At 53.2% G+C, this 24,439-nt stretch overlaps 1 protein-coding gene and 2 non-coding genes across 3 annotated transcripts in view; 2 read left to right on the top strand and 1 right to left on the bottom strand.

Annotated features, from left to right (window-relative positions):
- The window catches only part of LOC127041580 (uncharacterized), a 166,578-nt gene extending 158,244 nt beyond the window's left edge, over positions 1 to 8,334 (top strand). The window contains exon 4 of the mRNA XM_050935611.1: positions 8,050 to 8,334. Coding sequence (XP_050791568.1) covers positions 8,050 to 8,084 — 35 coding nt within the window. The 3' untranslated portion in view covers positions 8,085 to 8,334. The remainder of the gene's footprint in view (positions 1 to 8,049) is intronic.
- Positions 8,335 to 12,034: 3,700 nt separating this feature from the next.
- On the top strand, positions 12,035 to 12,106 carry TRNAQ-CUG (transfer RNA glutamine (anticodon CUG)). Its single transcript has one exon. It is a non-coding gene; the product is annotated as a tRNA-Gln (tRNA).
- A 9,075-nt stretch (positions 12,107 to 21,181) lies between these two features.
- Positions 21,182 to 21,296, bottom strand: LOC127041610 (U5 spliceosomal RNA). The gene has a single exon (XR_007771700.1). It is a non-coding gene; the product is annotated as a U5 spliceosomal RNA (small nuclear RNA).
- Between the last annotated feature and the right edge of the window lie 3,143 nt (positions 21,297 to 24,439).

The raw sequence follows: 24,439 nt of genomic DNA, 5'->3' as shown, positions 1-24,439 counted from the left end.
CCCTGCGCTGCCGGTGCCCCCTCACTCTCTACCTGCAGTCCTGGTATACCAGTCATGACCTCCCGAGCTCACCGGCTCTGCTGGTGCCCCTCACTCCCGACCCGCTACCCCTGGGCTTCCCCCCAGCTCTACCGGTTGCCCCTCACTCACAAACCCCAGTCCCCTGGGCTTGCCCCAGCTCTACCGGTGCCCCTCAACTCCTCGACCCGCCGCCCCCTAGGCTCCTCCAGCTCTCTGCGGTGCCTCTCCACTCCTGAACCACCAGACTCCTGGGGGCTCCCCGCTGAGCTCCTGTGTCACTGCCACTGCCAATGCCCTCATTCCTGGCCCCTCAGCCCCTCGTGTCCCAGTCCTGTGCTCCAGACTCACAGCTCTGCTGCTGCCCATCACTCCCGACCTGCATCCACTGGGATTCCACCAGCTTAGCCGGTTGCCCCTCACTCACAATCCGCAGCACCCTGGGCTTCCCCAGCTCTGCTGGTGCCCCCTCACTCCCAACCCGCCTCCCTGGGCTCCCCCAGCTCTACCAGTGCCCCTCACTCACTGAGCCACAGCACCCTGAGCTCTCCGCTGAGCTCCCCCAGATCATGCACACACCTCTACGGTGCCCCCACTCCCGACCTGCAGCCCCTTGTATCCCAGTCCTGACTCCAGACTCTCAGCTATGCTGGTGTCTTCCTCACTCCCGACCCGTAGTCCCCTGGGCTTCCTCCAGCTCTGCTGGTGACCCTAACTCCCGACCTGCAGCCCCCTGGGCTCTCCCCGCTAGGCTCCTCAGTCACTGCGCTACCGGTACCCTTCACTTCTGACCTGCAGCCCCTAGTATCCCAGTCCTGACCTCTAGACTCACAGGTCTGCTGATGCCCATCACTCCTGACCGCAGGCCCCTGGGATTCCCCCCTGCTCTACTGGTGCCCCTTGTGATGGAGTATGAACTGTCTGTATGGGGATGGGGGAGAACAGGGGTGAATTTAGGTGAGGGACAGGATCTGAGCCTGTAACCTGAGAGATGCAGGGGCAAGGAGTTCAACACCTTAGCCCGAGAAGGTGGACAGAGGCAGAGAGCTGACTAGAGAGGGTTTGGGAAGTTTCAGTTTTACGCTGGGTGGTTGGAATTCAGGAATCCCAAGCTAGGGACAAAAATACTCTGAACCCCAGAAGGACCAGATTGAGGGGTCCTGGTCGTGCCTACAAGCTCTGCTGTCACCTGCGTTTCCTGTTGTCCAAATAACACCAACTGTTTTACTGGCTGAGCTGAGAGTCACTGTGAGTCCCAGGAAGAGGAGTGCAGGGCCGGACTTCCCCACACTCTGTGACAACGGTGGCAGGAGCGGGATCTACTGCACCCCATGGACGACGCTTCCTGCAGTAAGTGACTGGGGAGCAGTAAAACTAAGGGACAATTATAGGGGTGATTAAGCCCTGGGAGTGTGGACCAGAGAGAAGGACTTTTGCAAGTAACAGGGTCCCCGGGGGATTGCAGCAAGCGGTCCCAGGGGTGGAGGAGTCTGCAGATCAACCCTGGCAGATGGGTGTGTGACCTCAAGAAGGGCTGGTGCACTAGGGGTCTCCCTGGAAACCGTGGGAAGCAGTGAGCACCCCGGCCTGGGAGTGGAAGGCAGGGACCAGGAAGATGTATGCCAAGTGGCTTAAGTGTGGACCTGGTTGGGCTGTGCAAGCAGAGGGGGCTGCACAGGGAGGCTCACAGAAGACCAGCTGATTGCCGGCTGGAGAAGGAGATCAATTGAATGAACTGATCATGTCTCTGAGGGAAGCAGCCTGATAGATGCAGCGCAGACACCAGTGTCTGTCCACACGGGAGTGGTCAGCCGGTGGCTGAGGGCTTCCCGAGGACCCCCCCTTCCTATGCCTAGGGGAAGGGTCAGGAGGAGCCAGCGAATACCAAGGGCACCGTGACACTCCCGGCCAGCAGAGGATCCTCCCAGCAAAGCTTGCCCTCCAGCAGGGGGAGTCGTCCCGGCGACGCTCGGATCCAGGAGCAGAAGCGGCTGGAATGGGAGAGAGAGCTAAAACTGAGAGAGCTGGAGGATCGTGAGCGACAGAGAGAACATGAAGAGAGACAAAGACAGCGAGAACAGGAGGAAAAGGTGAGAAAGAGGGAATATGAAGAATAACAGCGTCAGTATGAAGCTAGAACTGTCTAGGCTGAGGAACAGCGGGGCCCCAACTGCAAGGAGTGAGGGGGGCCCAGGACTGCGCGGAGCTTTGGTAGGTGCATTCTGGCTCAGCGTAAGGAGGGGGAGAACATGGATGACTTCCTGGTTGCCTTTGAGATGGCCCTGCGAGCTGCACCAGGTAGATCCTGCGGACAGGCTCCAAGTTCTCACTCCCTTACAGGACCCCAAGGCCATGGCATTGCATCGCCAATTGGGAGATGTTGAGAAATGGAACTACAAACTATTCAAACAGGCCTGCTGAGCGAGTTCGGGCTGACTCCTGAGATGTACCGAGAGAGTTTCCGGGTCAGTATAAAACCCTGAGGTCTCATATCTGCTACTAGCCTCCGCATGGAGGGATACGCCAGCAAGTGGGCCAGTGGGGCCCAGATGAAGGGGGACCTGGTTAAATTGCTAGGACTGGAGCAACTGTATGAGCAGTACCCATCCGACCTGAGGCTGTGGTTGAGGGACCAAAAACCAGAGGACCCGCAACATACAGGGTGGCTGGCCGATGAGTTTGTGAAGATCCGGTCGGGAGAGGTAGCAGGGAGGAGTCCCAAAGGAACAGGCCCACAGCGATGCAGAGAGAGTCTCATCCTGGGACCTCCCAAAGAGGTAATAGGGAGAATCCCGTCCCAAGGAGAACGCCCAGGGACACGGCTCAGAAAGGCTGCGGCCTCAGAACAAGCCAGCTAGAGAGAGAGCATGTCTCCATCCCTGTCTCAGCTGCTGAGTTCCAGGCTGAGTTGCAGAAAAATCCCTCATTCTGGTGGTAGATTTCGCCACTCGCTACCTCGAGGCGGTGGCCTTGTCCTCTATCGAAGCAGACACTGTGGCAGATGCGCTGCTGACCATTTTCAGCCGGGTGGGGTTCCCCAAGGAAGTCTTAACGGACAGGGGTCCAACTTCATGTCGACCCTGCTCCGGTGCTTGTGGGAGAAATGTTGGATCCGCACAGCGGGCCTCAGCGTATCACCCCCAGTCCAACAGCTGGTGGAAAGATTCAACGAGACGCTAAAGATGATGCTAAAAACATTTATGAACCAGCATCCGCAGGACTGGGACAAGTACTTACCTCACCTGCTGTTTGCGTATAGGGAGGTACCCCAGGAATCTACTGGGTTTTTGCCTTTCGAACTGTTATATGGAAGGCAGGTAAGGGGGCCCCTGACCTGATGAGAGATGAATGGGAGGGAAAGGCCACTCCCGATGGAGAGTCAGTGGTGGAGTATGTCCTGACCTTCCGGGAAAGACTTGCCGAGCTCATGGGCCTGGCCAGGGAGAATATGGCCCGAGCCCAGAGGAAGCAGAAGGTCTGTATGACCGCACAGTGCGGGCCCACGACTTTGCCACCGGGGATCAGGTGATGGTTCTCATCCCCATGAGAAAGAAAAACTTCAGGACCCCGGGAAGGGCCCTTCAAGGTTGTCAAGCAACTAAATGAGATAAACTATGTGGTGGAGCTGTCGAACTGGCGCACCACCCCGGGTGTACCATGTGAATATGATGAAGCCATATTATGACAGGGGAATGTGGTGTTGGCCGTGTGTGGACATTGGGAGGAGCAGGGAGATGACGCTTTAATGGATCTATTTCCTGGGACAAAAGCTGGTTCCCCGCTGGAGGCAATTCCCCTCTCTGATCAGCTGACCCCGGCCCAGCATGCTGAGATCACAGGGTGTTGCATCTCTATACCAACAGCTGTTTTCCAACCAGCCTAGATGCACTAATTTGATTGTCCACTGGGTGGAGACCGGGTCACATCCTCTTATAAGATGATCCCCTTTTGGGTCACCGGGAAAACTGCCCAGGACCTAGAAAGAGAGGTCAGGGACATGCTGGCTTTGGGGTGATCCAGCCGTCTTCCAGGCCTTGGGCCTCTCCAGTGGTGCTGGTCCCCAAAAGGGATGGGTCGATCCGGTTCTGTGTGGACTATCGAAAGCTCAATGCCATCTTCGTATCTGTTGCCTACCCCATGCCCAGGCCTGATGAGCTCCTAGAGAAGCTGGGAGGCGCTCGGTACCTCACCTCCGAGGATCTTACAAAGGGCTACTGGCAAGTGCCACTGACGCAGATGCCAGGCTGAAATTGGCCTTTATCACCCCTCTGAGGCTCTACAAGTTTCTGACCCTGTCCTTCAGCCTCAAGGGAGCGCCAGCCACCTTCCAGCGCCTGGTGGATCAACTACTGAGGGGGATGGAGCATTTTGCCATGACGTATATTGACAACATCTGCGTCTTTAGCCGGACCTGAGAGGACCACGTGTCCCAGGTTAAACAAGTGCTGGACCAACTGTGGGAGGCTGGGTTAACCGTAAAGGCTGAGAAGTGCAAGGTGGGATGGCTGAAGTATCTTATCTGGGCCATCGGGTGGGGAATGGCTGCCTAAAGCCGGAACCAGCCAAGGTGGAGGTGATCAGAGACTGGCCTGCTCCCCAAACCAAAAACCAGGTCCAGGTCTTTATTGGGATTGCGGGGTACTATCGAAGGTTTGTGCCCCACTTTTGAGCCATAGCTGCCCCCATCACTGAGCTGTGCAAGAAGGGGAAGCCAGACAAGGTGGTCTGGACCGAGCAGTGCCAGCAGGCTCTCTGGGCGCTGAAGAAGACTCTAGTTAGTGACCCATTTCTGGCAAACCCAGATTTCGACAAGCCCTTTATGGTGTTCACCGACGCCTCAGAAATGGGACTGGGGGGCAGTGTTAATGCAGGAGGATGAAAAGGGGGAGAGACACCCCATCGTGTACCTGAGCAAGAAGTTGCTACCCCGGGAACAAACTACGCGGCCATCGAGAAGGAATGCCTGGCCATGGTGGGGCCCTTAAGAAACTGGAGTCATATGTCTTTGGCGACGCTTCACTGTGTACACCGACCACTCTCCCTGACTTGGCTGCACCAGATGAAAGGAGCCAACGCCAAGCTCCTGAAGTGGAGCCTGCTCCTGCAGGGCTATGGCATGGACATGGTCCACGTGAAGGGAAGTGCCAACTGATAGCGGACGCGATGTCCCGGAAAGCGGGGCCCTGAACTTCCCCAGGTCACTGGTCAGAGTTACCCCGCTCAGTTCAGTCTCGAAGGGGGGAGAGATTTGATGCAGTAGGGACTGTCTGTGTGGGGGGATGGGAGAGCTGGGGAGGACATTAGGTGAGGGACAGGATTTTTAAGCCTGTATCTTGAGCCAGGTACGGGGGGAGAGGGTTGTCAGCACCTTTGCCCGGGAAGCTGGACAAAGGAATCGGCCGGCTGGAGGAAGGGCAGTTCAGTTTCTGTTTTGGGCTGGGTGGTTAGAATTCAGGGTATCCCAAGCTGGGATCCAAGTACCCTGAACACCCAGAAGAACTAGATTGAGTGGTCCATGGTTGTGCCTCCAAGCTATGCTGTAACCTCCATTCCTGTGTCGAATATCCTTCTGCTTTACTGGCTGGCTGAGAGTCACTGGGAGTCCAGGAAGAGGGGTGCAGGACAGCTTTCCCCACACTCCGAGACAGGAGTGGTGCTAGGTCGCTGTCTTCCCTCCTCGGCTCTGTGAGGGGACTGGGTAGAGGCCGTTCTAGCGGGGGCGGGGTGCAGGGTTCCCTCCCCACCTCTCCTAGGGTACTGGGCAGCGGCCGTTCCTGCGGGGGCAGGGCGCTGCCTTCCCTCTCCGACTCTGCTAGGGGACTGGAGAGCAGCTGTTCCTGCGGGGGCGGGCACTGGATTCCCTCTCCAGCTCTGTGGGGGGACTGGGGAGCGACTGTTCCAGCGGGGGTCGGGGCGATGCCTTCTGTTGCCGACACAGAGGGTGCCCGGGGCAAGCAACAGTGGTTCGTTGCCCAGAGTGTGAAGCGCCAATGAACACACACCAGGGAGGAGAAGCAAGCAAAGTTTATTGGGATCTCAAAGCGGTGCAAGGAGACAAACGCCTCTAATCATGCACCACTACACAAGCAGCTTTTCCCTTTTATAAGTTTTTTTCTCTTTCTTCTTTCTTCCCCCACCCTCCTCCTCCTCCTTCCTCCCCTGTAGCAATTAGGTAAGTGCAGGTGCATTAAGTAACCTTGGCCGCGGCAGCTCATTAGTAAGTTTTCCTTCTGTAAGTTACCTTGTCCTTCTGCTAAAGGTGCACAGGCCTTATCACTACTGCTTTAGACCGGTTTTAGCTGTGCTGCAACTGATAACTTACTGTTACACATTTAATTTCACGGCTGCTAGCTTTCTAGATCAAGTAGAGTTCAACATGGAGGAGCTTTGGTTCACTAAGCCTAGATTTATGCCTAGTGACGCCAACACTGGGGAGCGGCCGTTCCTGGGGGGTGGGGCGCTGCCTTCCCTCTCCAGCTCTGCGAGGGGAATGGGGAGCGGCTGTTTCTGCGGGGTGGGGTGCTGGGTTCCTTCCCAGGTTTGCGAGGGGAATTGGGAGTGGCCGTTCCTGCGGGGGCAGTGCACTGCCTTCCCTCCCCAGGTCTGCGAGGGGACCGGGAAGTGGGCCTTTCCTGCTGGGGCGAGGCTGTGGGTTCCCTCCTTATCTCTATGAGGAGACTGGGGAGCAGTCGTTCCTGCGGGGCGACGCGCTGGGTTCCCTCCTCAGCTCTGCCAGGAGACTGAGGAGCGGCCGTTCCTGCAGGGGTGAGGCGCTTCTTCCTTCCCCAGCTCTGCGAGGCAACTGGGGAGCGGCCGATCCAGCAGGGGCAGGGCACTGAGTTCCCCTTCCAGCTCTGCAAGGGGACTTGGATGTTGTTTTTCCTGGGGGAGGGCGGGGCGCTGCCCTCCCTCCCCAGCTCTGCCAGGGGACTGGAGAGTGACCGTTCCTGTGGGGTCGGGGCGCTGTGTTCCCTCCCCAGCTCTGCGAGAGGACTTGGACATTGTCTTTCCTGCGGGGATGGGGCACTGGGTTCCCTTCTCAGCTCTGCAAGGGGACTGGGAAGAGTCCGTTCCTACGGGGGCATGGTACTGTCTATCCTCCTCATCTCTGCGAGGGGAATGGGTGGTAGCGGCGTTCCTGAGGGGGAGTGGCACTGGGTTCCCCTCCCAGCTCTGTGAGGAGACTGGGTAGCAGTTGTTCCTGCGGGGGCGGGGCGCTGCCTTCCCTCCCCAGCTCTGCCAGGGGACTGATAAGCAGCCGTTCCTGCGGTTGCGGGGTGCAGGGTTCCCTTCCCAGCTCTGCGAGTGGACTGGGAGCGGCCGTTCCTGCCAGGGCGAGGTGCCTGGTTCCCTCCCCAGCTCTGCGAGGGGACTAGAGAGCGGCCCGTTCCAGTGGCAACGGGGTGCTGCCTTCCTTCACCAGCTCTGACAGGGACTGAAGAGCAGTCTTTCCTGCGGGGGGCGGGGCGCTGTGTTCCCTCCCCAGCTCTGCGAGGGTACATGGGAACGGCCGTTCCAGCGGAAGCGGGGCGCTGCCCTCTCTCCTCAGCTCTGCCAGGGGACTGGGGAGCATCCGTTCCTGCAGGGGCGGGGCACTGTGTTCCCTCCCCAGCTCTGCCAGGGGACTGGGTTGTGGCCATTCCTGCAGGGGAGACCGCTGGGTTCCCTCCCCAGCTCTGCAAAGCCACTGGGTAGCGGCCGTTCCTCTCGGGGTGGGGCGCTGCCTTCCTCCTTAGCTGTGTCAGGGGACTCGGGAGTGGCCGTTCCAGTGGGGGTGGGGTGGTGTGTTCCCTCACCAGCTCTGGGAGGGGACAGGGGAGTGGCCGTTCGAGAGGGGGAGGGGCACTGGGTTCCCGACCCAACTCTGGGAGGATACAGAGAAGAGGCACTTCCAGCGGGGCAGGGCGCAGACTTCTGTTCCCAGCTCTGGGAGGGACCTGGGGAGTGGTGGTTCCAGCGGGGGGGGGGGCGGTGGCTTCCCTCCTGTCATAAACAGATGGTTAAGGGTTAATGTCTCTTTTACCTGTAAAGGGTTAAGAAGCTCAGTGAACCTGGCTGACACCTGACCAGAGGACCAATCTGGGGAGAAGATACTTTCAAATCTCGGTGGAGGGAAGTCTTTGTTGTGCTGTTTGTTTTGTTCTTTGTTCGCTCTTGGGGCTAAGAGGGACCAGACGTGCAACCAGGTTTTCTCCAATCTTTCTGAATCAGTCTTTCATGTTTCAAAGTAGTAAGTATAGCCAGGAAACGTGGATCAATCTTATGTTTGTTTTCTTAACTTGTAAATGTGTCTTTTGCTGGAAGGATTTTTACCTCTGTTTGCTGTAACTTTGAATCTCAAGCTAAGGGGAGCGGGAGGTCCCTCTAGGCTATATAAATCTGAATACCCTGTAAAACATTTTCCATCCTGATTTTACAGAGATAATTTTTACCTTTTCCTTCTTTAATTTAAAACTTTCTATTTTAAGAACCTGATTGATTTTTTTCCTTGTTTTAAGACCCAAGGGGATTGGGTCTGAACGCACCAGAGATTGGTGGGGGGTAAAGGACGGGGGGAAGGTTAATTCCTCTTTGTTTTAAGATCCAAGGAGTTTGGATCAGTGTAGCCTCTCAGGGTAACCCAGGGAGGGGAAAGTCTGGGGGAAAAAGAGGGGAGGAACGCTAATTTCTCCTTGTGTTCAGATCCAAGGGGTTTGGGTCTTGAGTTCCCCAGGGAAGGTTTAGGGGGAACAAGAAGTGTGACAAACACCATATTTTGGCTGGTGGCAGCGTACCAAATTTAAGCTGGTAATAAAGATTAAAAGTGATCATGCAGGTCCCCACTTCTTGGACGCTAAAGTTCAAAGTGGGGAAAAAACCTTGATACCCCCCAGAATGGACCCTGCCTGGGCGGACTCGCTGTGGGAAGCGCACGGAGGGTCAGAGGATGCTGAATGCTCCAAGGAGAGACCCAGGAGGTGAAGACATGTGAGCTTCTTGCCCTAAAAACGTCTGCTCCAAGGGAGAGGAGGCTCCTCAAAGTCCTGACTGGTTTTGTGGGGAGCAGTTCCAAGGCATCGCCCAGGGTCTCCGTGACAACTGGTGGCAGAGGTGAGATGTACTGCACCCCGTGAATGGCGCTGCTTGCAGTAAGTGACTGGGGAGCAGTAAAACAAAGGAGGGATAATGAGAACCAGGCATGCTGAAGGCTCAGACAGGGAAGGTTTCAGGGAGTGGTTAACCTCTGGGAGTGTGTGACCAGCGAGAAGGACTGTTGGAGTAAGAGGGTCCCCCTGAGCACTGCAGCGAGCAGTCTCAGTGGTGGAGGAGCTTGCCGCTCGACCCTGGGAGAGAGGATTTTTGCAGTAGCAGGGTTCCCCTCGGGATGGTAAGAGCAGTCCCAGGGGTGGAGGAGTCTGCAGCTCGACCCTGGCAAAGAGGTGGTGACCACGAGAAGGGCTGGCACACCAGGGGTTCTTCCTGGAAACCATGGGGGAGCCAAGAGCACACAGGCCTGTGAGTCCAGAGCCACTTGGGAACGGTGAAGTGATGGCCTATCACCATCTCCTTGAGAAGGACATTGTGATCCTGTGCACAAAGAGGGTTACGCACGGGAAAGTTCACCAAGGCACAGTTAATCATGAGTGGGAAGAGAAGGACACGTCTGAGGAGCAGATTCCTGACCCAGATGGGGCTACAAAAGGATCTGGGAGCAGCAGGAGCAGCAGCCAGACATCCCCGAGAGTCTGGTCTCCAAACAGATGATGGTTTTCACGATCGGGTTCCCCATCAGGGGATCGAAGACATATGGGATGGGAGCAGAGCCTGAGAGTGCGAGAGGATAGTGAGAGAGAGCAAGAGCCTGATGAAAAGCTGCAGGAGAAGCAGCAGCAGCGTGGACTGGGGATGGTGGAGCAGAGAGACATAGGGGGCTGCCCAAGGGTCAGTGGGGAAACACGCCCGGGGCTGGCAAGACCCTGGGACAGAGAGAACTGTGGTGGTGCAGTCGCAGATGCTGAGGGCTGAGGGACCTGGGTGAAGGTCCCCAGGGTGAAGCCCCCCGTCCTGCATATGGCCTGGATCCTTGTGCAGACCCAGGAGGGTCTGGCTGGCTGGTCTGGGTTCTCCAGGATATTGGCTGGGATGCCCTGGTATCAGAGGGTACGTGTAGTCTGGTCTAAGGAAGTGGGTATTGCTCATAGTTGAGGTGCCACAGGACTGTTGGGGGGGACAGTGTCTCTTTGGGACAGGATCCAGGCCCTGCTCCTGTAACGGCCGAGGATTTGAATTCAAATCCAGGGAACCAATTGGGTAAGACGGAAATGGTCTGTGAAAATGCAAATGATGTGGCTGGCAGGGGGGAGGGGCTGCTGGGCTCAGGATACCTGCCTACCTGTAACCAGCCCCCTGGGGCTGGGTGGGAGGGAGAGATGCTCCCCACCCCCCTGCACACCGCAGAGGGGGCTCACGCTGGCTCTGAGGCTGTGACTAAAGCAAGGAGCTCGCTGCCTGCCCCCACTCGAACCGCCACTCCCCAGGCTCCTCCCACAGCTGGGGAGGGAAGCTAGCGCCCTGCCCCCGCTCGAGCGGCCACACCCCATGCCCCTCCCAGAGCTGGGGAGGGAAGCCAGCGCCCCACCCTTACTAGAGCCGCCACTCCGCAGGCCCCTCCCAGAGCTGGGGAAGGAAGGCAACACCCCAAGCCCACTCGAACCGCTACTCCCCAGGCACCTTCCAGTGCTGGGGAGGGAAGCAAGCGCCCTGCCCCCGCTCGAATCGCCTCTTCCCGCACCTCCCCAGAGCTGGGGAGGGAAGCCAGCGCCCCGCCCCAGCAGGAAAGACTGCGTCCCAGTCCCCTCTCAGAGCTGGGAGAGGAACCCAGTGCCCCGCCCCCGCTGGAACGGCCGCTCCCCAGTCGCCTGATTGAGCTGGGGAGGGAAGCCAGCACCCCACCCCCACTGGAACGGCCACTCCCCAGTCCCCTGGCATAGCTGGGGAGGGCCCCCAGCACCCCGCCCCCAGCAGGAACGGCCACTTTACATTCCCCTTGCAGACCTGGAGAGGGAAGGCAGCGCCCCTCCCCCGCAGGTTTGCACACTGGCCATGGCCATGGCCGGGAGCGCAGCGCGCAGAAGCTGCTCCAGCCCTGCAGCCTGCGGGGCAGCGCACTGGGGCTGGGGGCAGCGCGGAGCAGGCAGGGCCCAGGTGGGCGGGGGGCGAAGACACACGTGGGGTGGACACGCTCCTGCCAGGAGCTGCCTGATTCACCCCCTGCCCGGGAGCTGCAGGAGGGGCCCAGATCATGGCTCGGCTGCAGAGCTCGGAGCCCAGGCTGGGCCCAGGAGTGAGGGGATGGGGGAGCTGGGGTGTAGCGGGGGTTGGAGCCAAGAGTTGGTTGGAGATGGGGTTGTGCCACTTCCGCTTGGCGGCAGGGGGGCCCTCTGCCTTTTTTTTTGCTCCGCACCCCGCGTCCCGATATTTCATCTTTGACATCTGGTCACCCTAGCCTGATATGAAGGAGGCTGTCTGGACCAAGGGGCCAGGGACTGGCCTTTGCTAGAGAAACCACTGTCAAGTTTTAGTCAATTAGGACAAGTCAGCAAATAAGAACAACCTCAGGTATCAGTAACTGCTACAGGTTGCAAATTCCTACATGCAGCAGTTTCTGGCACTACACCTGCACAGCTCTGCTCCCCGGCTCTTCTGGGCTCCTGCTCTCTCCTTAGCTCTGTCCCACTCTGCCCAGGCAGTTCCAGCTCACATGGAGGATGGGACCCCCTGGCCTGGTGACTCTCTCATTACACTGCCTGGCCTGTCAGTGCAGCTAACTTGGAGCTTTGGCCTCTTCCCATTGTCCCTGGGGACTGTCAGTCTCGGGGTCCTGATTTCCCATTGATCCTTCCCCTTCTATTGGTGCTGGGAACTAGCCAACCAACCCCCTCACACACACACACTAAGTTTTAGTAAAGGGCCAAGAGCCCCCTTACACAAGCCAGCCCCATGAGGGTCACCGATGTCAGAGAAGGCAGCACAAGCTGGTCCCATGGTGTAATGGGCAGCACTCAGGACTCTGAATCCTGTAATCTGAGTTCAAATCTCAGTGGGACCTTGTGTTTGCTTGTGGTCATAGGTGGCAGGTTATATACATTTGTGGTGCTCGGGCTGCAGGAATATTCAGGGCTGGGGGCCCTGCTCCAGCAATATTTGGAGCTGGGTCTCTTCCCCTGGCCCTGGCACCCCTCCCCTGCTGCGCTGTGTCCCTGCCTGACAAAAAGCAGCATGGGCCTGCCTGCTCCTGCTGCTGGAGTAGAGGTATTTGGGCAGAACTGCTGTCTGCTGCCCCAGGGTCCTAGTGCCTGCCCTCCACTAATGGCAAGGCAGGCTGCCCTGAGCCCCCCCGCAGTATGAACCCCCCATCTTCAGCCTCACACCACACCCCAACCCTCTGCCCTAGCCATGAACACTTCATCTCTCAGCCCCAGCCCTGAGCTCCCTCCTGCATCATGAATCCCTCATCCTCAGCCCTGAACTCCCTCCCAGAGCCTGCACCTCTCATCCCTTCCTACAACCCCACCCCCTGCCCCAGCCTGGAGCCTGCACCGAGCACCCAAACTCCATCCCAAAGCCTGCACCCTGCACCCCTCCTGCACCCTAATCCCCAGCCCAGGATCTGCACCCCAGATGTCCCCCCAACCCCCTCCAGAGCCTTAGGCAGGTGGGGGAGGAGTTTGGGGGGTGGAGTTGGGGGGTGGGTTCTGGGCACCACCAAAATTTCTACAAACTTGCCACCCATGTTTGTGGTAAAGCCCCAGAGCTCAACTTCCCTGTCTCCAGCTTTGTACGAGTGAATATTTCCCCTCCTGCTGGGTGACTCACACCTCCTAGAGCCAGGTCTTTGGCTGGGGTGGCCACAATGGGTTAGGGCTCTAGAACTTGCTACCCTGATAGCTGCGATTCTTGCTGCTGCACCTGATGTTCACAAGCTTGGCCCTTGTGCTTCCTACCACACTTTCCTCTGGCCCACATGGCACTTGAAGAAAGGAGTGCCAGGGCTGGGATTAATAGTCAGGTTTGGCAGGAGGGAGGAAGAGTCCCAGGCTGGAGCCCCACACACCTTCCCCCTCCGGGCACCTAGAGCAGAGGCAGCCCAGCTCTGTCTGCTGGATACATCGGCAGAGTAGGTGAGTTCATGTAAATACAGTCTGGTCCCAAAGCCTCCTCCCAACCCTGGTCATCAGTAGCTGTCAGGGGGGAGCTCATTCACACCTCGCTTACAAATCATCATTTGAAATTCTAAGGTTGGCCAACACTGCTGAAGCCAATGCACCGACATTGTCAGCAAACACAACAGCTGGGTGAGGAAACCCGGCTTTGTCCAGACTTTCCAAACCTATTTTACTTTCTCAGGTACAAGTAGTTTTCATACGTTATATCTGCTTTTAAAGTGTGTGTTAACGTTTCAATTTCCATTCAAATTTGCAACCAATGGAACCAACATTGGCAGCGCTGCATGTAACTACCTGACCACTGAGGGAGGGGCTGTTGGGGAAATTCGGGGAAGGGGGTGCACAGCCCCCTGGCTGGGGGCATATAGGGAATGCCCAGTTTCACTGAATTGAGTCTCCTCCTGCAGCACCTGAGTAGGTTACATCAGAGAGGAGCTGCAGTGTCTAGGCAGTGGGATGCCTGTGCCTTTAAGAGCCCAGCCCTGGGAAGCCCATGCTGAGAGATGCTGCCTGTGAGAGGGGAAATAAAAAAGCCCTCTGCTCACCCCACCCATGTTTGCAAACACTGGAGTCTCAGCCCACCGGGATAACTGTTACCCCTCGGCCCCTGCCTGTGCCAGGGTTTAACCCTCTGGCAGCGCCTCCCTCTGGGCTTAACTCTGGCTCCCCCCCCCCCCGACTTTGCCCTTCAGCCCCTCTCCTAACTGTGCCTCCAGCTGCTTGACCCTCCGACCAGTCAATTTCCACCCCCTGCTCAGACCCTGGCCACCCCCTCCTCTGATTTGCCCCCCTTTGCCCCTTTTTAATCCCTGTAAAAAGTAAAGTGTGCTGGGTCCCATTCACTGGAGGGAGGGCTGGGCGCCTGGCCCCTGCCTGCCCAGTGCTCAAAGTGCCCCATGATCTTATGGATATTTGCTGAGTGCTGCAGGGTCACCCGAAGGGGGAGAGAGGCACGGTTAGGTGGTGATGCAGCCAAGGGTGCCTCACTCAACACTGAAATGCAGCCACCTCTGGGGTGACTTACACAAGTCAGCAAATGAATTTGGAACAAGAAACACACTGAAAGGACCGAGGCAGCTGCAGGAGGTGGAGAAAACCAGAAAAAGCAGTATCCCTGGATCCCAGCCCTGCCCCTCCCCCCCTCTACCCCCTAACCTCCACTCCCCTCCCACATTTGAGGGGAGAACCCAGGAGTCCTGGTCCCCAGCCTTGCCCACCCCCATATTTTGATATGGCTCCATCCAACAGCTGCCCCCACAATTGCAGGGTAGTGCCATGGGGCACACCGGGGCCTGCCTATTTGCACAGGATGGGCAATGCCAGTGCCCCAGGATGGGGAGAGATGATGCTAAGGGAGAAGCAAGCAGCAGACAGCTCCCATGACAGAGAAAGAAATGCTAGGGGGTGCTATGCTGCAATGAGTGAAGGGGTTGGCAGGGAATGGGAGGATCTTCCCTCACAGCAGGTGTGTCTGTCTCCCTCCCAATTCCTCCCCAGCCCTACCCCAGCCCAGGCTAATCCCGGCCCAGCTGCCAGGGTTAAATTTGGCCTGGATTCTCCAGCTGCTGGGGATGGGGCGTGGGGCTAGGAAGCATGAACCTCTACTCCCCCTTCCCCAGACACAGTTGCATGGGCACAGACCAAAGGAGCCTGCAGCACTGCTGGCTAGAGGAAACTGAGACACCAGCCAGTGACAGACACATCATGGCTCTCCTCATCCTCATCCTCTTTTCCATATACAACCTGGCTAGGGGAGAGGGTGGTAAACTCAGGGCAGTTGCATAGTTAACCTGTGGAATTCATTGTGAAGGCCAAGACTATAACAGGGTTCAAAAAAGAACTAGATAAGTTTAGGGTGGATAGTTCCATGAAGGGCTATTAGCCAGGGTGGGCAGGGATGGTGCCTGTAGCCTCTGTTTGCCAGAAGCTGGGAATGGGCAATAGGGGATGGATCAATTGATGATTCCCTGCTCTGTTCAGTCCCTCTGGGGCACCTGGCACTGGCCACTGTCAGAAGACAGGAGGATACTGGGCTAGATGGACTTTGCGTCTGAACCAGTCTGGCCGTTCTTATGTCTCCCTTGGCGCAGCAGTGACACCAGTGGCCAATCAGGGCAGAGTGTGGAGCAGCAGTGACACCTTCTGGTCATTCAAGGTAATGCACAGAAGGTGTTTCCCTTGATACAGCAGTGACACCCACTGGTCAGGTGGCGTAATGCACAGCATGTGTCTGCGCTCTACAAGCAGTGACACCCACGGACCAGTCACGATAAGGCACAGAGTGTGTTTCCCACCAATCTGGGTAAGGCACAGAGCATGTTTCCCATGGAGCAGCAGTGACACCCAGTGACCAGCAGGGGTGGCATCAGACTCTTCTCCTTTAGTGGGGGACTGAGATGGGCTAGACAAAAAAAATTGGGGGGCTGTGCCCCCCATCACCTGGCCCCACCCTTCACGGGGGCCGTGCCTCTGCTCCTTCTCAGTTAAAGGCCAGGCTCATCTCCTCTCCCCATAGCTAGGGTTTACAGCAACACAAACTTTATTAAAATAAAATAATAAACAGGGTTTACTTTAAATATTCTAAATCTGTCCAAATTTTAGTACTGAATCCAAAGTTTCTTAAAGATCCCATCAGTAACCAAAACCTAAATGAAAATTGAAACCAAAAACAAGGCTTAATTTAAAACCCAAACATTAAGAAAAACTTTGTTTGTAAAAATAAAAACTAACAAATGCTGTAAATTAATAATTTCAACATTTTATCAAAAAAGTGTGCTACAGCAGAATGATAAAATAACATCAAATAAATAAGCATGACCACTAAAACCTCCTATAAAGGAATTGAATCCTTGAATACTGGTCAAATCTATAAAATATGCTGAACTATGTCAAAACTGGTGTTGCAGGTCAGCCATTCAAATCCAGAAAATGTCAATTAAAAGCTCCATTCCAACTAAAAAAACTAAAACACCCCAATAAACCAAAACGGTCACAGCCTGAAACAAACCTACACAGAAGCAAAATTAAACCTGTACCAACACTGGAACAAACTATGTAAATTTCTAATTCTAACTTCTTGTTTCTCCCAGGAGGAAGGTGTTTTGCACCCCAGTAACCGGGCTGTCACTGCAGCTTTCCTTTCACTAAATAAGATTTTTACCAAATATAAATTGCCCTCCAATTTCTCTAAGAGAAATTGAAATTGTATCTTTGTACTAATATCCCAAGTGTGCAAGTCCATCCCCTCAGAGCAGCCTCACACCCTGAGGCCAGGGGAGAATCCCAACTGGTTTGTGCATTTGTAAACCTGGGGCCTGAAGCTGATGAGAGAAAGGGAAGTGAGCCATCTTGGAGCTTTCCGATACCACCTGCGGGGAGCACAGGGATTTGACTGAGTGACATCCTGGCTAATTTTCACCTTGTTCTCCACCAGCAGGCTCCGCTGGAGAGCTCGGGAGTGACTTGACCATGGCAGCACCCTATTTACATATTAAAAGCTGGCATTTTGGGGCCAATGGGGTGAAATGTGAGTACTTTTGGGGTTGGGACCCACATGAGAAGGGATGTGGACAAACTGGAGAGAGTCCAGCAAAGTGCAATAAAAATGATTAGGGGACTGAGACACATGACTTACGAGAACCTACAGGCCATATCCTGTATGTTAAGCTAAGGCAAAGTTAGCATATCTATATTGTGATCTTTTACTCAGAGAGGAAAATCGACCTTTATCATGTTACTTAAATAGATAAGTACCCATGCCTGTCCAAGACCTTTACCTAGACCAATCGACAATGGAGAATGACATAGGGTTTTATTCAGTGTTGTACCCACAGATTTAACAGGTACACTACAAGGTAACTTATGTGCATATTTACATGTCATCAACAAGCACAAACATACTAGTGTATAAAGTAAATGTACCCTAATGTTTTGTGGGTGAGGAATGAAATTTGGGCATAGGAGGAAGGATTTCCGGCCCTTCTGCCCTATAAAAGAGGTAACCCACCTCCCTAGAGCACTTTGCTCTATCATTCTGACTTACTTCCTCCACTCTCTCTCTATGTACTATCAGTAGGCTGTACTCGTTCTTAAACTTTAAGTTTCAAGGGAACTAGGCTAAGTTCGGTTTCCCTAAGTTGTTATTCTTTGTTTATTAGGTTTTGATTTTAAGTTTAACATATTCAAGTAAACCCTAAGTAACACTAGCTTTTTCTAAGTACTGCATCTTTCACTTAAGAATTGAGAAACCTGAACTGCAAGGCTGGTCCTGTGTCTCTTACCACCAGGTTATCAAGGAAGGCTGTGAGTATATTAACCAAAACTTTGTTGCATATAATGCCATATGCATCTTTTGAATAGCAGTAATGCAACTGTAACTTTGTAACTCAATTAAATTAAATTAAATGTAAGCTAATCAATTAAATTTTCATCAAATTATCCACATTAATATTATTAGTACACCCTACATCAGGCTACATGGGACAGAGAGTTGGAGTGCAGAGGGATGAAGGCACTGGCTCTGGGGGTGCAGACTCTGGGGTGGGGTTAGAATGAGACATTCAGGGTGCAGTAGAGGACTCAGAGTTAGGATAGAGAATTGGCTGTGAATGCTCTGGAATGAGGCCAGGAAAAAGAAAATTTAGATGGAAGAGAGAAATCAAGGTAGAGCAAAAAGCAGAGAAGAAATGTGTGATTTTAGCTGCAGAGGGAGAAAACATCTCTGCTTGTCTTCTCTCACCAAAGCATCAAAGAACCAGATGAAAGACATCTCTCCCCCACTGCAACAACAATTCTAGTTGACCTGGACTGAGAAAGGAAACCTTCTCCTTTGCAGTACTAGCAGATGTGGACTGAGTCATGAACACCTTCCACTCTCTAATCTGGTGTTCCTGGCCTGGGACACGGGATGGGCTCCTCTCTTCTCTATTTGGGACATGGTGGGATGAGAGAAGTGACAGGGCTTTACAGGAAATAATTATTTGCCTGATTCATGTGCAAGTCCTAATCCTTGTTAACCCAAACAAACCGTTTATCCTGCATGCTGATGCCAGTTTGGAGGGTCTGGGAGCAGTCCCGTACCAGGAAGTGGAAGGAAATGTAAATCTGTAGGCTTTGCCAGCTGAGGTCTGTCTGATAGCGAAACTCACTATCCCATCCCCCAGCAGCAGTTCTTGGTCTTGAAATGGGCCATCACTGAGAAATTTCGAGACTACTTGTGTGGTGCTCAGTTTCAGGTGTGGACAGAGAACAATCCACTGATTTATGTGTTAACAAGGGCTAAGCTGGATGCTACAAGGCAGAGGTGGGTGGCTACTCTTGCTAGCCATAACTTCGCATTCAATACCAATGAGTTGGTATAATAAGGAATGTGATTTATCAGGACCACCAATTCTTGGCTGGGGGGGAGGATGTAAGCAGGGTGAGAATGAACTCTACCCTGCCATCTGTTGGTGATCTGTTGTAAAGGCCTTTTGAGGCTGATGTCATTTGCATGGTTCCACCCACCCCAGATTGCATGATGGGGGTGCCTGTCCAAAGGATCATTTTGGCTGCTGTGGGATCCCCAGTCTCTTTCTTATTAGGGCAGGGGTAATAAAGTGCAGTTATTCTGGTGATATAAATCAAGGACAGTAGAACGGTACTTAGTAGTTCGTGATTTTGGAACTCACCCGAACCTACATAAATCTCGTTAGGCAAGGGACATGGGTTCCAAAGCATAGTGAAATAAGAGAGATTGAAAAAGGATGTTTGTATTTTATTAGTACAGATTTTTTATGAAATCTGTAAATGCAAGTTTTATGTCTTAAATATCTCTCTAGTTTAAAAATAGAGCTTTTATAGTTTGAACACATATTTGCATCTATACCACAGATAAAAAGTCATTAATGACTAAAGGCACTTTTTAGATATACATAAACTGCTGGGCTGGCATCTCATTTCCACACTAAAACTTGTAAACAACTCCATAGATGGGTAAAATGCTCCTTACAGCTCAAACGGCAAGGAAATTTTGCAGATTGCACACTAGGGCAGCAGCTGTGGGACACAACTTCCAAATTCTTAGTCACAGGTAAGCAGGCAGGTTTATGCAAATTCTGGACTCTGGGACCAGAGCTGGGGTTGGCAATGGGGGGGACCCAATTTTTGTAGCACATGCACCACCTCTGCAACACCAACCTTTACTACCTCACTCCATAACACCACACACACAGCAGCCTTTTATCTCTCAGGAACCAAAGCATACCCTGAAAAAACGAAGTGGTATAAGCTTAAGGCAAATGACTGCAGTACTAATAACAACTCAAAGAGATTCAAAAACGTCTCTGTTTTATACACCATGGACAGTAGAAAAAAAACTACAAGCACAGGCCAGCAAAAACCAAACAAACATCCATTCCAACCTCCCACAAGCTTAGAGTCTTTGGAACCCAGACCCCTTAATGGGTGAGTAGTTTTCAGGCGAGGGTGAAGCTCTCAGGCCTCAAATGCCAGGTACAGTTACTCTCTCCTTGATCCAGAACGAACAGGAAAATAAACTGCATTACTCCTGCCCCAATAACAAAGAGACTGTGGATCCCACAGCAGCTGAAATGACCGTTTGGACAAGCACTCCATTCATGCAATCCGGAGTGGGTGGAACCATGCAAATGACATCAGCCTCAAAAGGCCTTACAAACAGATCACCAACAGATGGCAGGGTAGAGTTCATAGAGACCCTGCTTAACCTAGGCTACATTCTACACTACAGCATAAAATAGAAATTATTAAAACCAGATTTATAAAACCGGTTTTATAAAATCGATTTTACGCATCCACACTAGGGCACATTACTTCGGTGGTGTGTGTCCATGATCCTAGACTACCATCGATTTCTGGAGCAGTGCACTCTGGGTAGCTCCGTAAAAGAATGGGACCAATAACTTCGATTTCCATCCACACTAACCCTAAATTGATATAGTAATATCGATTTTAGGGTTACTCCTCTCATTAGCAGGAGTACAGAAATCGATTTTAAGACCCCTTAAAATCGATTTTAAGTGCCTTGTAGCATGGACGGGTACAGCGTTAAATCATTTAACACTGTTTAAATCGATTTAACGCTGTAGTGTGGACCCTAACTCTTACAGCAAACCAGGGCAAAGAAAGCCTATGCAAAGCGCTATTCCGCAGCCCAATGCCTCTTTTCTGCTCCCTTCCCACCGAACTATCTCAAACATACAGTCAATTGCATCAAAGCAATTCCTCACTATTTGGGGCATTGGTGCCCCTTAGTCCCCCTGAGGTGATCGGCTGGTTCCTTCTGGCCTTAAACGCTAGGTAGGAATCTGACTCAAAGGGCCACAACCTTCCTCCTCTTCTGCTCCTATGAACTATCCCTCATCTGGGCAAAACCTTTGAAAACACTGGTGTTTTCCCAACAGGAAGGGTATGGACAATTTCTCTTCTGTGGGGAGGCTGAGGGAAACCTTGCAATCACCTTCTGGAAGGTATATCAAGGAGGGCCGCGTAAGAACCCTCACGGACTAGATAAAGAAAGCAGCTCTTTAACTGACCTTCCAACAATGACAAACTAAAATCTGCAAGAGCAGCCTTTCAACTCAGGGGCCCAATAACAAGCTGTTGCCAATAACTAATCGCAGAGTTACAAATGACTCCAAACCATACACTCTTGGGACAAACCAAACGTTAACACAAACAATGCCGCATGTATTTGCTGCTCTTCAACCGTGATAACCAGAACTTCCGAAACCAAAAAGCCAGCAGAATACCCATCATAAAAGTGATCCCTGCTAGATAGGAAAGCCATCTCACTAACACGATGAGCTCAAAGTAAAATAAAATAACGGGATAGAAAATCCCAAACAGTCATTTTCAGAGCTCTGAGTTGTTTATAGGAAAGCTCGAGCCACTGACACCAGTTCAGGTAGCCCCCTTCTGTTCTTTTCCCAACAGAGAACAGCCTCACCAAAGCAAAGCCTCAAAAAATTGGGTACAAATTCATAAATGTTCCTCTCCACGGAAATCTTTAGTAAAGGCAAAAGATTTATACGAACTGAAGAGAAAACAGAGTACATAAAGACAGGGTAGAGGCGCTGCCGGGGCAACCGCGTATGCTACTACAAGTCAGGGTGAGTAGTCTCACAGCCGCCTAAACCGCAGAGCTTTTTAGAGGAAATGGAATTGAACCCGATTGACAGCCCGAGTTGGATCATGGGAACCGGGGACACAGGGAGTAAACTAGCCCCTTGACGACGACTCGCTTCGCTGCGAGCAGTGCACTGTGAGTATGCAAATAAGATGCTCCGGCCATCTCCGGCGCTCAAAGGAGTCTTTTCTCCGGGCTGCCTCTTGCTCCTTCCCCAGCTGGGCGGAGGTTGGGATAGAGGCGAGGGTGGGGAAGCTGCTCTCCTGAGGACAGTCCCGCTGATGGCCAGGCACATGGAAGGACGAAGCAAGAGGGGCAACTTGGCCCACAGCTAAAATCCGGAGCAACAGCAACACACTTTGCCCAAGGAACAGGAGGCGGGATCTCGGACATGAGATTCTGTCTGCCGGCCGGGGGTGCGACCCCGCGTTGTACCTGCTGCTTGGTCTGCCTCTGCTGCAAAGTAGCTCGCCTCAGATCCTTGGAGTTCACTGAGCTGCAGCTCGCTCTGATGCACGGAACAGCTTAAAAAAAATCATGGACTCTCAGGCTACGCCTACACTACAGCATAAAATCGAAATTATTAAACCAGTTTTATAAAATCGATTTTACACGTCCACACTAGGGCACATTAATTCGGTGGTGTGCGTCCATGGTCCTAGGCTACCATCGATTTCCGGAGCGGTCACTCTGGGTAGCTACAGTAAAAGAATGAGACCAATAACTTCAATTTCGTCCCACTAACCTAAATCGATATAGTAATGTCAATTTTAGGGTTACTCCTCTCGTTGGGGAGGAGTACAGAAATCGATTTTAAGAGCCCTTAATATCGATTTAAAGTGCCTTGTAGTGTGGACGGGTACAACGTTAATCGATTTAACGCTGTTTAAATCGATTTAACGCTGTAGTGTGGACCAGGCCTCAGGGTTGGAAGGGACCTCAGGAGGTCATCTAGTCCAACCCAATCCCCAACTAAATCATCCCGGCCAGGGCTTTTGTCCAAGCCTGACCTTGAAAACCGCTAAGGAAGGAGATTCCACCACCTCCATTGGAATAGGGAACCCATTCCAATGCTTCACCACCCTCCTCGTGAAAAGGGTTTTCCTAATATCCAACCGCCATCTTCCAACCACAACTTGGGACCATTGCTCCTTGTTCTGTCATCTGGTACCACTGAGAACAGTTTAGAATCCATCCTCTTTGGAACCCCCTTTCAGGTAGTTGGAAGCAGCAATCAATCCCCCCTTATTCTTCTACTTCTGCAGACTAAACAATCCCAGTTCCCTCAGCCTCTCATAAGTCATGTCTTCCAGGCCCCGCACCCCCCCTCCCCCGCAATCATTTTTCTTGCCCTAGGCTGGACTCTTTTCAGTTTTTTCCACATCCTTCTTGTAGTGTGGGGCCAAACCTGGACACGGTACTCCAGATGAGGCCTCACCAATGTCAAATAGAGGGAACGATCACGTCCCTCCATCTGCTGGCAATGCCCCTACGTATGCAGTCCAAAATGCCGTTTAGCCTTCTTGGCAACAAGGGCACACTATCGACTCATAGGCAGCTTCTCGTCCACTGTAACCTCTGGGTCCTTTTCTGCAGAACTGCTGCCTAGCCATTCGGTCCCTAGTCTGGAGCAGTGCGTGGGATTCTTCCGTTCTAAGTGTAGGACTGGGCAAATTGTCCTGTTGAACCTCATCAGGTTGTCTTTTGGCCCAATCCTCTAATTTGTCTAGGTCCCTCTGTATCCTATCCCTACCCTCCAGCGTATCGACCGCTCCTCCCAGTTTAGTGTCATCTGCAAAACTTGCTGAGAGGGCAGTCCACGCCATCCTCCAGAACATTAATGAAGATATTGAACACAACCGAGCCCCAGGACCGACCCCTGGGGCACGCCGCTTGATATCGGCTGCCAATTAGACGTGGAGCCATCGATCACTACCCGAACGACCTAGCCAGCTTTCTCTCCCCTTATAGTCCATTCATCCAGCCCATACTTCTTGAACTTGCCGACAAGAATACTGTTGGAGATGATTGTATCAAAAGCTTTGATAAAATCAAGGAATAACACGTCCATTGCTTTCCCCTCATCCCCCAGACCCAGTTATCTCCTCACAGAAGGCAATTCGGTTAGTCAGGCGTGACTTGCCCTTGCTGAATCCATGCTGACTGCTGCTGATCACTTGCCTCTCCTCTGAGTGCTTCAGAATTGATTCCTCAAGGACCTGCTCCATGATTTTTCCAGGGACTGAGGTGAGGCTGACAGGCCTGTAGTTTCCCCGCATCCTCCTTCTTTCTTCCCTTTTTGAGAGATGGGCACTACATTAGCCTTTTTCCAGTCATCCGGGACCTCCCCCGATCACCATGAGTTTTCAAAGATAATAGCCAATGGCCCTGCAATTACCACCCGCCAACTCCTTTAGCACCCTCGGATGCAGCGCATCCAGCCCCACGGATTCGTGCTCCTCCAGCTTTTCTAAATAGTCTCAAACCACTTCTTTCTCCACAGGGGGCTGGTCACCTCCTCTCCATGCTGTGCTGCCCAGTGCAGCAGTCTGGGAGCTGATTTTGTTCGTGAAGACGGGGGCGGGGCGGGGGAAAGCATTGAGTACCTTAGCTTTTTCCACATCCTCTGTCACTAGGTTGCCTCTCTCATTCAGTAAGGGGCCCACAGTTTCCTTGACTTTCTTCTTGTTGCTAACATACCTGAAGAAACCCTTCTTCTTGTTACTCTTAACATCTCTTGCTAGCTGCAACTCCAAGCCTGAGTTGCCCTTCCTGATTTTGCTCCTGCCCTGCCCGAGCAATAGTTTTATACTCCTCCCTGGTCATTTGTCCAATCTTCCACTTCTTCCGACGGCGCTGCCTGCCAATGCACTCAGCCTCACTTGGCAGGTAACAAAAGGGATGGAGTGGCCTTCCAGTTTCTGGAGAGTGGCTGACAACACCTGACCTTCGGCACTGAGGAAAAACTGACGTGAGACAAGGCAGGGGAGGTCGTTCTTGTATTGGACCAACTTCCGGTGGGGAGAGAGAGCAGCAAAATGCAAGCTGCACTCTTTCCCCAGCAGCAGCT

This window comes from Gopherus flavomarginatus, assembly GCF_025201925.1.
Source record: "Gopherus flavomarginatus isolate rGopFla2 chromosome 13 unlocalized genomic scaffold, rGopFla2.mat.asm SUPER_13_unloc_3, whole genome shotgun sequence".
Taxonomy (NCBI): Eukaryota; Metazoa; Chordata; order Testudines; family Testudinidae; genus Gopherus; species Gopherus flavomarginatus.
Note: the sequence above shows the minus strand (reverse complement) of the source record. Positions and strands in the feature narration are given on the sequence as shown.